This window comes from Kogia breviceps, chromosome 3 (genome assembly GCF_026419965.1).
Source record: "Kogia breviceps isolate mKogBre1 chromosome 3, mKogBre1 haplotype 1, whole genome shotgun sequence".
NCBI classification, from domain to species: domain Eukaryota; kingdom Metazoa; phylum Chordata; class Mammalia; order Artiodactyla; family Physeteridae; genus Kogia; species Kogia breviceps.
Window position 1 is genome coordinate 113,046,701 of NC_081312.1, and position 14,957 is coordinate 113,061,657.

The following is a 14,957-nucleotide window of genomic DNA, read 5'->3' on the forward strand; positions in this document are numbered from 1 at the left end:
TCTCTGCATTATTTTGACTGTGGGTGGGCACTACCCTAGTGACACACTTTGGCTACTGTAGAACAGGGCATTTCCACAACACTCAGGCTGCTTCCCTGGACAGGAGTCCATCTCCTGGGAGGAGGGCTTGCTCACCTTCCTCACGTGTGGGACTGGGATGAGTTTATCTCATAGCCACTTTCTTTCCAGAATGTGTCTGCATCACTCCATTCTCAGACTTCCGTGGAAGAATTGGCCATCTGATGTCAGAACTTTGTCAAACAGAGCCTGTGCTCATATACAGTGTGGATCCCTTAGTGTCAGGACCTCAGGGCTGAACTTACAGGTTTGACAGGCAAACCCTGATTGTTTCACCACTTAATTTCATCATCTCTACACCCCATCGTGACTGAAGGGGTCAGTGAGTCTCTCCTACACACAGAGCTTTATAGTCCAATAACACAGTGCAGTGCCCGGTGAACTCAGGGAGGAGGACCAAAGGCATCACTCTGGCTTCATCCTGGGTCTTCTTTCATGAGGTTTCCTGTGGTTGGGAAACTAAGTGGCACACAGGGCTTAAAAATGGGCTCATTAGGGACTTCCCTTGTGGTCCAGTGGGTAAGACTGCACATTCCCAATGCAGGGGGCCCAGGTTCAATCCAGGGTTGGGGAATTAGATCCCACATGCATGCCGCAACTAAAGATCCTGCATGCTGCAACTAAATGTGCCACAGCGAAGATGCCACGTGCTGCAACTAAGACCTGGTGTGCCAATAACTAAATAAATAAAAATAATAATTTTTTAAAATGGCCTCGTTAGTTTTAATGTAGTCTATTTCCTACTGAGTACTTTTATCACCAAATCATAATGCAATGTTGGAAGCCACTTGACATTATTTCATTTTACCCAGAAGAGTCAGTGAAACAAAGGTATTTTCATCTGCTCACGTACACAGTACTGGGCCCACTGACTTTGTTGAAGTGTCCCATGAGTTTGAGCCCAGGAGAGGTGAACCAGTATCAGCCTGTGTATTGCGTGTGTGCAACTCTTTTCTTCAGGAATCTTGGCAAGAGGCTGGGTTTTCTTTTTACTACCATCTGCCTTGTTTTAGGAATTAAAAAATAAAAGCATTCAAGTATTTAACTCCTAATGGAGCCACAGCCACACAACCCCCAGTTTAATTTTTCAGAGCTGTTCTCAACATCTCTGAACATTTCCGTCCTGGTTAAAATCCCCAAGTCCTTTGCACGGTGTGCCACCAGCCAACTTTCATGGCCAGGTGGGGCACCTGGACCAGCCAGCAGCAATGGCCTGACAGGCCCCCCAAGAAAATCTACAGAATTGGAAATAAGCTTGTCTATTTATTTATTTATTTATTTATTTATTTAAAAGAAAACAACCCTACTCCAATTTTTTCTTTATTCATAGTGACTTTTGCTAAAGCCACATTCTAAGAAAATATCATAGGACTCTATTTCAAAATCATTTTCAACCAAGAAAGCACTCAGACTCCCTGACAAAAATACATTAGCCATGTGGGTGATATGCCCCGGCCCTTTCCTAGTTGCCCAGTTCTCATGGCCTCCAGAGTAAAGGTCTGCATTCAGCTATGTGGAAAAAGAGCAAAAAGTGCAGCCCATGTGTCTGGTGCCTGGTCATCTCCCCATAAATAATTTGGAGGTTCCTGCTTCTCAGTGACTGAAAAAGCAGAACAAAAACCTGGGTGGTACATTTGCAAACCGACTTGCCTCTCGGCTGTTTCAGGTCAAAAGTTAGCACTTGTTTGCTGATCACAGACCCCAGGAGCCAGCACGCTGTGCGCCTGCCTCACAAGCTGCCAGGCATGCACTACAGCGCCAATGAGCAGTGCCAGATCCTCTTCGGCACCAACGCCACCTTCTGCAGAAACATGGAGGTAAGCAGCCTCGGGAGGGGAAGACTGGCTCAGGAAGGAGCACCTGGCTTCTCTTGGAGGATACAGGCATTTACACTCCACACACACACACATAAACGTATGTGCATACATGCATGCACATACATGCACTTGCATATACCTCATGAGCAACTTCACGGGGCACCCAGAGTGAGCCACACACACACGTGCATGAACACATACACACAACACACACACATAGGCAGGGGGATGGTTCAGAGTTACTGCTGACACCAATAGCCTAATGTTTTATTTTGTTTTGTTTTTTAATCCAAAGGTGGTGTTTCTTTCTTAGTAGCCTAATGTCTTAACATGAAAACATTAAGACACTAGGAAAAAGTAAATTAGCCTATTTTTGGAGGTGATATCAAACCCGGCACAGATATAGAAAAGAGCTAAAAACTACTGGACGTTGGAGAGTGTCATATTGAGAACATTTAACAAATAATAAATTGATTATATGATAATAGTATTAATAACCCCATTAAAATGTTACCATTTACTGAACGATGCCCACATGCTTTGCCCTAAAGCTTCCAATGTGCCTGATCCCAATGAACCCTTACCACAGGCTCCCGAGGTTACTCTCCCCCAGGGTACAGATGATAACATCAAGCCTCAGGGGTGAACTGATCATTCAGAATGGCTTGGCCAGTAGGTAAGTAGAGGATTTGACTCAAGTCTGTTCACCCCCAGAGCGTGCACTTTCTCACCGTACTGCAGACAGCTGGGCCACTTCTGTGGGTGGGGGGGATGTGCCCAGGCCCTGGGGCAGGCTATCTCCATGCTGGGGCCCCAGGGGAGGGCCAGAGCAGCCTGTGGTTCAGCCAGCAGTTGGCAGCTGGCTCAGGGATGGATGCGGAGCCGGCACCATTATGGGGCAGGAGGACAGGAGCAGGAGAACCAGCCGGGGATGTGTGGGACTCAGGAGCCACCCGGTGGCAGTTGGCCTGGAGCTCAGGGCAGCATCTAGTCCCAGGGAGGCAGCCTGGAGGGCTGGGTGGGTGCCCAGAGCAAGAACTCAGGATGGGAGCAACTCCAAGACAGATGGATGGACCGGGACTGTGCCTTCAAAATGAGACCCCGGGATCCCGGCCAGCACATCAGGTCAGCCTGGACTCCGGGAGGCGGGATGCTGCCTCTTGAGTGTTTCCTGGCTATGCGTGAATTGGTTCAGGAAGTCTGGGTGGAATCTGCAGGTGGGGCACTGCCTGCCATTGTTTGGGGTATGGAAAAGGGCTGTGCCTCACAACCAGGCTAGCACCTCCTGCTAGCTGTTTCCTCAAAGGGCATTTATTCACAGGGTTGTCCTGAGTCTTCCTCTTCCGTTCCCCTGTGGAGGTGCCAGCAAGGGTCTCTTCCAGGCCCTGGTAACAGGAAGCTGTCTCCCATTTCACACCCAGCCACGGCTGGGTTGAAGGACACCTCCCTGGGGAGATGGGACCAGCCCCCGGATCTAATCATCCCCAGTGGTCTGCTGCGATGTCTGGTGCTCACCATCAGCCTTTGACCGTTAAGGCTTGACCATTGAGGCACTCATTCATGTACCATAGGCTGGCCAAGAGGCATCCTGTTTGTCTGTCCCAGCCTTCAGTCACTTCAAGTGCATGATGGCACAGAACTATCAGAGAGGGCAGGTTTCAGAGGGTCTTTTGATGGTGTGGTGACACCAGGAGATCCATGTGCATGGTACCCCAGTGGAGGATGCTGAGTATTCGAGAAGGGTAGAAGTGCCCTGGGCACCCAGAATGGAGAAGAGGGAAGTGCCCAGCTGAGTCAGCGGACACACAGTGGCCACTCTGCCCACTGTGGAGTCTTCCCTGGCCAACAGGATTGACTTGAGTGGGAGCTGGACAGAGGCTGCCTCCTCCCAAAGAGCCGCAGCCATTGCCTTCTAGGAGCCAGGCTGTTGCACATCAGTTGGGTGAGGAGAGATAGGAGGAGAGAGGTACAGCTACTGGTGGCTCGTGATCTTCTAGGCTAGACTCTTTCCATGCACTGTCACATGAAACCCTGACTGCAACCCTGGAGGGCAGGGGCTTTGAACTCCACTTAGCAGAGGAGAAAACAGGGGCTGAGAGAGGCTAGGTAATGGACCAAGGTCACTCATCCAGAAAGGGGTGGGCTGGAGACCAAGCCCAGGTGTGACTGTTACTGCAGGAGAAAAGGCAGGCTCCATTCATTCAAAGACAGATTCCAAAGGATAGAAAGGTAACCTGGTATTTTATTTTCCTTCATTAGCATCTTTTTGTTTGAAGAGGACAGTGGGAGGTCAGCAAGGCATGTTTAGCTCAGCTGTGTTGCTCCTTTCTCCCTAGAAGCTCAAAATACGACTATATAAAGTGAGATCTTTTGTTTTGTAAGTTAAAATGCAGCTGAACATTTATTCTTACAGCTCACCGAGAACCACGAAATATGCTTTCCTGCTTGCCTTTTCCTTGAGAATTCCACCAGAGTACCAAAACAAAGTTGACATTTTCCTCCCCAAATCCTAACAGTGTTACTGACCAGGGTTCTTGGCTCCCTAATCAATAGAAACTGATCAGAGGCCAGACAAATTCAGGCGAAGCTTTATTGGGGCCCCTGCTACAGCATGGGGGTAGTGAGAATAAGTAACAGGTTCCTTTGCTTGCTCACTCCCTGAGGGTTCCTTATATGGGGTGAGGGTAGGGACGGATCCAGGGGTTGGGCTTGAGGGATGGCCTAGGTGATTTGACCACCCCTTTGGTGGTGTTGTGTGCAGGGGGCATGTGCAGCACCCTGCTGTTGCTCCCGACACCCTGTTTTTGCTCCTGGCTCTTCAGAAGTGGCAGTTGGTTTGCTTTGGTCTTTTTGTGTCTTGCTGTCCAGAATTTGCCCCAACTGCGTATGCACACGGTTTGTTTGTTTGTTTGTTTTTAATTAATTAATTAATTAATTTGGCTGCACCGGGTCTTAGTTGCAGCATGCGGGATCTAGTTCCCTGACCAGGGATTGAACCTGGGCCCCTGCGTTGGGAGCGTGGAGTCTTAGCCACTGGACCACCAGGGAAGTTCGCATGCAGTTATTTTTAGTCCTTTATAGTTTCTTTGTATTTTGTTGCTTGAGGAGACATTTGTCCAGGTGCAAGCACTGCAGCAGAGGATCCCAGGTCCCAGGTCCCAGCCTGTCTCAGCAGGAGTGACTCCTTAGAGGTGTGGAGGTGCTCAGCTGACTCAGCATCAGCCTTAGCTGGTGGTGATCATTCTGCTTGCAAGGCTGGTGGTGCTTCCTTCAGCACAAATCTACCAGTTAGAAAGCAGTAACTTCTCATGCTGGGGAAAATGTCATACTAATACCAAAGAGGCACTGGTGGATGAGAGAGGCAGTTGCCTGCTGGGACCCAGGACTTGGGGATGCTACTCTAGGCCTGGGACACATCGTTAGAATCTCACCCAGGCACCACCCTGTGGGATTCTAAAGCTCGCTTGATTGGTGTTTTGCTCTTTTGTGCGTTTATAGGTCTGTGTTTCAGTTGATGTTCAGCGTAACAGGAGGCACACGTATGTTGTACTGTTCCTTTCTTTCCCCTGTAAAACGGACTCTGGCACTGGGATGAGCCTCGTTCTCTTCCTTCTGATTCTCATCCCCTTATTCACTCCCTTTCATCTATTCTGTTCCAGTTCTACTTGCCTTCCTCCTCTTCCTCGAACCCACAAGGCATGCTCCTGGTGGGGATGCACTCTGCTTCCTGCTGGCTGTTTCCTCTACGTGGACAGTCCTCTCTCAGTTGTCCACGTGACTGAGCCCCTCATCTTCTTTGAGTTTTTTGTTTGTTTGTTCAAATGTAACCTCCTCAAGGAAGCCTACCACCCTATTTAAAATTTCCATCAGGTAACTCTCCCCTGCCACCTTTGTGGCACCCAGATCTCCTGATCCCCTAAGGGAAAACCCTGCTTTCATAAACTTATCATCTTTTAACATGCTATGTAGTTTGCTTGTTTATATGACTATTGTTTTGATAATCTCCCTCTTCTAGATTTTAAATCCTTCAAGGGCAATAATCTTACTTTTCCTCAACAATATTTTCCAACTGCCTCAGCCAGTGCCTGGCACATAGTAGATGTTCAAATTATGTGTTGCTCTGAAATCCATTCATGACCCTAACAGTAAATTTAAGTTCTTATGTGACTTCACCCAACCACTGATGAGACTGGACAAGTTCACAGGCGAGGGAGAAACCCTTACAGGCCACCCCATAAAATGAATTGGCTCTCTAAGCCTGAGCCCACATTTCTCCATCTGGTTCACCTACATACATGTAAGACTCTGTCAAATATCTTGCCAGGGTTCATACAAACCTTTCCTGTGGCTTCCTTCCAGGACAGTACGAGTCTGGTAGTGAGAGACTGCAGCTTGCTTCCTAGTGGCTGTGTCTCTCTCTGTGCATTAATTAATACCCTCATTGTTAAAATCTGAGACTCCTGGTGAATTAATACACGTAAGATGCTGAGAACTGGGTCTATCACAAAGTAATCACCCAATCATTTGAGCTGATGAATGTGTTGCTGTTACCTTTCTGGATAACACTGGCTCCCCACTGTGGGGGCACAGAACTAATCTATCTTTGTACATCTCCAGGATCTGCTTTTTTCTATATTGAACTCCTCAGGGCCATGAAAAATTAAGCATTATACAAAACTCTAGAGACCTTCAGCACCAACCGAAATGTTGTGTAATCCAATGCCCAATTGATCTCTATAACCATCATTATTCTTTAATGCCCTTGAGGATTGAAATGGATATCATGTAATGAAACGATCATGGTCCCAATATTGCCTTTAAATTTCTTATCCTGACATCTGCCTTTGGCCAAGATGGAGTATCAGGGACCAGATTTATCTTCCCACCTGAAGCAACTAAGAAATCAGATGAAATATATGAAACAATGATTTTCAAGACAGTGGCCATCAAGCAAGGAAGGACTGTGATCCTTGGGAGATGTGAAACAAATGAGGTGAACCCTCTGATTGTCCTGGCTTACTGCCTGGGCCATCTCCAAGCTATAGCATAGAGAGAGGGAGGGCTGTGAAGAAGCAGCGACTTCTTGAGTTGAAGAAACAGAGTCAGGAGTACTGGGAGGCTGAGGCAGCTAGTGTTCACAGAGTAGAGTACCACAGACAAAAGAGCCTTACAAAGAGAGAACCTCAGAAGTCTGCCAGGATCTGCATGAATCTTCAGTTTAGTACTGAGAAGCACATGTGTGTGAGAAAACTGCCCAAGGCCAGGAAAAGAACCACCTGAAAATCTTAGAGGGAACAATCTCTGAGGCTCACATGGGCATCAGGTAGTGTACATAGAAGGGTGTTGTATCAGTAGAGTGGCAAAACTAGCCCCACACTAAATGCTAATCTGGTCCCACCCAATAAAGCTTAAAAGCAAAATCTGAAAGGATCAAACTGTTTCCAAGTGATTTAGCCAAGTCCTAGAACAAAGCTCAGAAACATTTATAGAAATACAAAAACAGCACTCAGTAAAATAAAATTCACAATGTCTAGCATCAAATAAAAAATTACCAGGCCTTCAAGGGAGCAGGAAAATACATCCATAATGAGGAGAAAAATAAATGAAAACTGACCTAGAAATGACACAGGTGATAGAATTAGTAGACAAAGGCATTAAAACAATAATTATAACCATATTCCAGGTTCAGGAAGGTAGCAAAAAGAAAGATTGAACATGTTAAGTAGAGATATGGAAGATATGGAAAAGATCCTACTGGTATTTCTAGAAATGAAAACTACAATATTTAAGATGAAAGATACCCTGCTTGAGATTTCTGGCAAATGAGAGATTGCAGAAGAGATGACTGCTGAAGATAAAGCAATTGAAGCTATCCAAAGTGAAACACAATGAGAAAAAAGACTGAAAACAAAGAGAACTGTGGGACTTCAGGTGGCCTAAGACATACGTGATTGACGCCCTGAAGGAGGTGAGAGAGAGAGGACTAAAATAATATTTAAAGAAGTAATGGCTGACAGTTTTTTCAAATTTGATGAAAATCACAAGCCCACAGATCCAAGATGATCAATGAACCCCAAGAAACATGAAGAAATCCAGACCAAAGCTCATCATAATCAAATTGCTTAAAAGTGGTGATGAAGAGAAAATCTTAAAAGAGCCAGAGGAAAAAAGACAAGTTATGTAGAGATAAACCAAGGTAGGAATGACAGCATATTTCTCATTAGAAACAATGCAAGTGAAGAAAGACCATGGAGGAGCATCTTTAAAGCACTGAAAGAAAAAAAGCCTGCCACCTTAGAATTCTACCCCTTTTTAATAGGAAAAAAAAATTACTACCAACTAGATGCCATGAAAAAGAGGGACAACACTCATAGCCAGGAGTTTTAGGGGAATGAATATCGTGAAGACATTACAACTCCAAAAATCTGGAGGAATTTCTTAAAAACCACACACATGCATGCCAGTTGGGAATGCTGCTGTCTGTGTTCCCAAGTCCTGGCTCCCCCAAGGCTGTGTCCATGAGGAGGACTTCCCTGGCAACCCCCTCAGCTTGCATTCCTGCACCGGGCCTTCGGGGGTAGCTTGGAAAAGCACAGAAACATTAATGAGGCAAGTGGGTTGTGTGTGCGTGCGTGTATGTGACTCTTCTGTCTTAAAACATTTCTAGAACTATAAGCCTATTACAGAAAAGAAAATAATAATGGGGTGTAACACATTGTGCACACTGCCAAGGGAATAAAACCACAAAACACATTGGTGCTTCAGGAGTTGAACATTTTCTTTTTCTTTTTCTTTTTCTGGAATACAGACCATAAAAATAAGAAGAAAAGAAACTGGATAGATTATATTTTGAGAAAAATACTAACCACCATGATTACTGGTGGGCAGTTTTCATTTTTCTGCTGCCTCTTATGAGGAACAAAATCTTATCCTTGGCATAAGGTAGAGGATATGGTCTCAGGAGAACACGTTTCTCATGGACTCATCTTTGTTATTGTATAAAAGCAGGGGTTCTGAACTAGGGTCTGCCAATAGATTTCAGAGGATTTGTGAACAGGGATAGGGAAAAGATCACATCCTTATTTTTCTCCAACCTGTAACCAAGATGAGTATTTCCTTCCATTATGAGTGTGGGCAATAAGCCACAGCAGTCTCAGCAGTACCTGTGACTGTCACATGATTAGGAATCACAGATCCTTTTCATACTGCATGAAGGTTGTAGCAGCTATTTGGAATTATCATTTACCCTCATGACTAGTTCAAAATTACAGTCGTTTTTAGACCTAGGGCCAGATCTTATATAATATGTTGACAAGGAAACACGTGTTACTATATTAAAAATTTGTATTTTACATTATATTTGAACTTAATTGTTTTTTTGCTAAACTTACGTATTTTATAATTATGCCCTGACCAGTATTATTCTGAGAAGAGTTCACAGGCTCCACCATATACTTCAGAGTACAAGGCCAGGTGCTGGATGCTAGGCAGTGGCCAGTCGGCATTTGCTTCCCAAGGGAAGGGCTGCCTTTCTGTGACTATTCCTCTCCTTTAGGTGGAATTTCCAATACTGAACTTCCTTCTGATTGGACTTCTATGTGTGTTCTTCTTTTGGCATTCACAATTCGTAACCATTTTAAGATGAAACAAAATTAAGAGCCACTTCCTTATCCAAGGGTATAAGGTAAATAACTTTAGAAAAACATTACAGTTGCTTTGGGAGCAGCATAGCTTCAAATATTTCTGCTCTCTTAAACATTTGCATACCAGAGAATGAAGAAAAATTAAAATACAGTCCATTTTCATTTCTAGGGCTCTGGAGATCCCCACACATCATCATTGCATCTTTCATGTCTTTCTGCAGAATGCGGGTATTGTAAGGCACAAAGCTGTGTGTGGAAATATGAACTACCAAAGGAAAAAAAATTGGCATCAATAGCTGGCATTTGTTGCAGAAGTTATTGGCAAATATAGCTGTCTCCTCTTTTAGCCAATGGTAATGTGATGGTTTTAATTCAATAAAGCATTTCAAGAAAGTCCAAACATTAAAAGTTATAAACATTAGATGGTAAATATTTATTAGAAAGGGGAAATGAACTTTATGCAATTAGCGCAATCCATCTTTTTTTATGATTACAAGTTCCTCCTGTCTACATCAGCAAAGTCACTTATAAAGCAAAGTCATTATTTAACAAGACTTAAAGCTATTTAAGCTCAGATATTCTGCCAGGTGAAACAGAGGGTGAGAAGGCCGGAAGTAGTTATTATCAGCTGAGAGGAAGAGTGTGCCATTGCTACTGGAGACAGAAGCAAGAAGTGGGGAGTTAGGGCAACGTTCTACCAAGGATCATGGCATCACAAAGCCCTCAACCCTTTTCAATTTGAAAGAGAAATGTATCTGTTCCCCCTCCTCACCTGGTTCCTGGAGATTCTTAGTTGAAAGGTGCTATGTAATGACCACTCATCCCTCCATCCTTCCTGCATCTCAGCAAAACATGCCACCATCACTGCTCTAAAGCCCACGCCTGACTGCCCCACATGGAAAGGAAGGTGCTGGGAAGTGATGCATAACAGCCTCATTGGTTGACTTGAGCAGGGGTGTGCCAATGTGTCATGGTGTGCACAGTAGACCGAGATGTGCATATTATACTGTTTTTTAAAAATATATATTGAGCACAGAAGCTATAAGCCAGTTGTTGCAGGAAGGCAACAGTGTCTAGAATGGTAATCAGTATTAGAGGGTCTTCTACATTCTTTTCTACCTTAATGTTCGCTCCTTTGCTCTTTTCCAATTAATTCTCCTGGCCTTCAGCATGCCATGGAGGTGCTGTCCATATCACACAGTGGTTAAAAAGATGGGTTCTCCAGTCATGCTACCCAGGGTCATGTCCTGACTCCATCTCTTGAGCATGTTACGTAGTCTCTCTATGCCTCCGTTTTCTAATCTGCAAAATGGGAAAACTAATTAAGCTTACAGAGCATAGAGTTGTTATGAGGGTTAAGTAACAAATGAACTAGAGCACTTAGCACACAGTAGGTGCTCAGTAAATGTTAGCTATATCATTTTTTCCATCAGCTCATTTCCTGGAGTCAGTGGTAGTGGAGATGCAGTTTAGCTGACAGTCTCGTTGCCTGGTCCTTTTTTGCATCTGTCCCTGTGTCTGTCCTCACCACTCTTCCTGCCACTCTGGGAGCCTGTAACCTCCAGGAATTGCTCTCCAAGGTCCAGTATCTCTCTCTTGGTGTGCTTCCAGTCCCGAGGCTGGGAAGCCTCTTTCTGTCCTTTCCGAAGTCCCAGGGAGACTCTCACGGTCATCTTGATGGATGGAGATCCCTGTGGTGTCCAGGAAGCTCAGGGTGTTGGAATTCCACCTTGGAACCAACAGTATTCTTTTCTCTAATGTTGGTCATTTCTAAACCTGGTGGGTCATTAGAATCTCCTCCAGAGAATGGCAGCAGTGTGTGTGCCTCACTCCGGACCTTCTGTGTTAGAATCTCTGGGGGACGGGCTTCAGCTATTTCTTTTTATTCAGCTTCCCCGGAGATTCTCAGGCTCAGCCTGGTTTGGGAACTTCTGATCTAAATGAAACCTGCCCCTTTAGTGCCAGTGTACCTGGTCGGGGGCGGTGGGGTGGGGTGGGGGGCAGGTGGCTGGTGGAACAGGAGCCTTGCCCTGCTCTCAGAGAGACAGGGCCTGACTGGATGCTAGGTTGAAAGCCACCTTGCCTGCCTCAGTCTCGGCTTCCTGCCCAGCATCTGCCACCTCTCTCAGAACTGTTGAACTTCGGCAGTAGATGGCCCCAATTTTCCGGAAGTGTTTGAACCTTTGCAGTGGACTGCCTCCTCACAGAGCTCTCCCGACTTTGCAAGTTCTGTGTTATCCTTCACTTCTTGCCCACCCTCCTTGCCAGCTGAGTGCCCAGTGCCCCAGCCTTACCCTCACCCAGCAGCACCCATCCCAGGTGTCCCCAGCCAGGTGACAGTCTCTGTAACCTTCAGGAACATGGAAGGAGTGACCAGCCTTCCAGAAGTGGGGCTGGCACACCGGCCTGGGGGAAGGCTTCAAACCACAGTAGTTATGTGTGGAAATTTTGGATGAATAATTTTTCATCCAGCTCTTAGCATTTTATCTTCCTTTTGGCGTATGTTATCAGCAACAGATTTCTGAGGGCTTTTACATAACCATTCCCTTCAGTATTGTCTTGAGTCAGAGCTGCTCTCCAAACAGTGCATGAAGGGTGTCAAAATAACCTTGAGAGTACTTAAGAGGGAGACCACCAGGTGAAGAAAACAACAAAGCCTTGAAGGCATGAGCAGTCGTGTCTTTGTCCTGGGAAGTTCAGACCTTCCCCACATTTCCATGGTACTCCAAGGAAGGAAGCTTGGCCCAGGCTTATTTGTCATGCAGCACCTTGAGGACTTCTGCAGCAAAATGTTCTCGGCACGACTTCCAACAAACCTTAAATGTGGCTAGTGAGGTAACAGATGCTAGAACCAGGTAGCCATTTCTTTTCCGTGCTCTTTTTTTTTTTTTTTTTTCCGTGCTCTTTGGACTGGACCCATGGCTTTCCATTTCATTTAAGCCAACGATTAAGCTTCCCAACAATGCTTGCTGATAAAACACCTTGGGCAGAGGGCACAGAGCAGTCCATTCTACTGCAAATAAGAGACAGGGATGAGCTCTGAGGGCCGACTGACAGAGAGGATGCAAGATCGGAGTTGGGGGCGGGGAGAGGAAACTGCGGACCCATAGGCAGTATAACCAATGGGTAAGTGTGTTCTGGGGTCAGGACAGGCTTCAGCCCTGTGGCTTGGGCAGGTCACTTAATTCTATTTCCTCGTCTGCAAAATGTGGTTAGTGATAGTTTCTGTCTCATGAAGTTGTCTGAGTAGTAATGAGGAATTCTGGTAAAGCTTTTAGCCTGATGCCTGGACTGGGTAAATGCTTAGAATGTGTCAGCTTTTCTCTGTCTCTGCTGAAGCCTTGCACTGCTTGACATATGAATTTATTTGTTCATTCATTCATTCGTTGATTGACTCAGCATGTCTTCTTTGGGTCTGTACCATGTGCTGCCAGATGTGTGCTAATGAGATGAGGTGATAAGACACAGCTGCTGCCCCCTGGGAGTTCAGGATCGAGGGGCAAGGGGGTGGGAGGTGAGATACATGGGATTGTCAGCCACAGGGCCAGTTAGGTTGGAGCACTGTTAGAACCCATCAGGATTCTTCCTGATGGGAATGGAGAAAAGGAGGAAAGACTTCACAAGGGTGGGGAAGAATATGGCAGGTGATTTCCTGGCTCTCTGTTAAGATAATTTAGCCCTGGTCCCTTCCCTGGCCTGAGTTCTCTTGAGGGCAGGAAGCAGGCCATGCTTGCTCTCCATGCTCTGTCTCCAGTAGGGGTGAACAGCCTGCAGGGAGGTGGGCCTGGAGCAGGGCCAGCGAGGTCACCGAGTGTCTGTGGACTATGGGTAGTCAGGTGCAGACAGGGAAAAGTGAGGGGCAGGATCTAAATAAATGTGGAGCTGTGTTGTAGGGGTTTTAGTCCTGAAGGGAATGATGTATGGTTTAAGTCAAGATCTGTGTTTTCAGAAGATTTTGCAAGTGTGTTGAGCATGAAAAAGACTATAGTCAAGAAGACCTTGAGGAACTATTGCAGCTGTCCAGCTGAGAGAGGAAGAGGATAAAACAAGGCAGTGGCATGGAGGGTGAAAAGAAAGAACTCACTCTGGAAAAGCCACATTTGCCATTTTTAATTTGTCTAATCAATTCTTTGTAAATATGCATTGTGAGCACTAAATAATTACAACAAAGACCATCTCCACCACAGATGGCTGGTTGGTTATCTGTGTGACTTTTCAGAATTATTTTCTGAATAATCAATATATGCCCAAGGTATAAAATCCAAAATTAACCATTTATATGTTTCCTTTTTCATGCTAATATTAGCATGCTACCATACTGATGTGCATCTTGCTTTTTTTTCTTAACAGTACATTTTAGAGTTGTTTAATACCAATGAAAATGTGTTGTTGTTTTTTTAACCACAGGTTGTGTTATTTTTACAACTTTTTATTGTGAGGTAATTTTAGACTTAAAGAAGGATTACAAAAATAGTACAGAAAGTATACACTTTTTACCCAGCTTCCTTCTCTGTTCACATCTTACATTTTCAAAGTCAGGAAATTACTGTGGTATGATATTAACTAACATACATTTCAGATTTCACTAGTTTCCTCACTATTCTCCTTTTTCTGTACCAGGGTCCCATTTTGCATTTAGTTGTCAGGTCTCCTTTGTCTCCTCCAATCTGTGGCAGTTCCTCAGTCTTTCTGGGTCTTTCATAACCTTGACACTTGAAGAGTACCAGTTTGGGTTTGTCTGATGTTTTCTCGGTGCTTGGATTGGGGTTATGCATTTTCAAGGAGACCACAGAGGTGCTGTGGTCTTATTACTGGTGCTGTTACTCTCAGTCACCTGGTTAAGGTGGTGTCTTGCAGTCTTCTCCACTGTAACTTACTGGGTTTCCTTTTGTTATTACTTTTGAGTTCACCTGCATCCGAGTATCCTGATTCCAGTGCTATTGACATCCGGGGCTGGATCATTCTTTGTTGTGGGTTGTTTTGTGCCCCGTAGGATGTTTAGTCTCTACCGACTATAAGTCAGGAGCATCCCCCTATTTGGGACAACCGAAAAAAGTCTTCAGATGTTGCAAAATTCCTCTGGGATGGGGCAGAGGGTGTGTGTGCAAAATTGCCCCCAATTGAAAGCCATTAATGTATAAGGTAAATACCTAGAAGTGGGTTAAAGGTCATTTTTGCACATATATATTTTTTGTAGTTTTATTCACGTGTAACACAATGTGAAATACACAGAAAAGTGCTCAAATCATAAATGTACAGTCACATTCATTTTTCACAAACTGAACACACCAGCATAACCAGCATGAAGAAGTACAGCATTTCAATAATTCCAGCAGCCCCCCAAAGCCCCCTTCTGTTCACTAACCCCCAGCGATAATTACTATCTTACTTTCTGATCCCACAGATTAGTCTGCCTGTC

General features: G+C 45.1%; 1 protein-coding gene across 6 annotated transcripts in view; it reads left to right on the forward strand.

Moving 5' to 3' along the window:
* ADAMTS17 (ADAM metallopeptidase with thrombospondin type 1 motif 17) overlaps positions 1–14,957 on the forward strand; it is a 364,535-nt gene that overhangs the window by 201,197 nt on the left and 148,381 nt on the right. For all 6 annotated transcript variants that reach the window (XM_059058512.2, XM_059058515.2, XM_059058514.2 and 3 more), the window contains one exon: positions 1,745–1,895. In XM_059058512.2, coding sequence (XP_058914495.1) covers positions 1,745–1,895 — 151 coding nt within the window. The remainder of the gene's footprint in view (positions 1–1,744; positions 1,896–14,957) is intronic.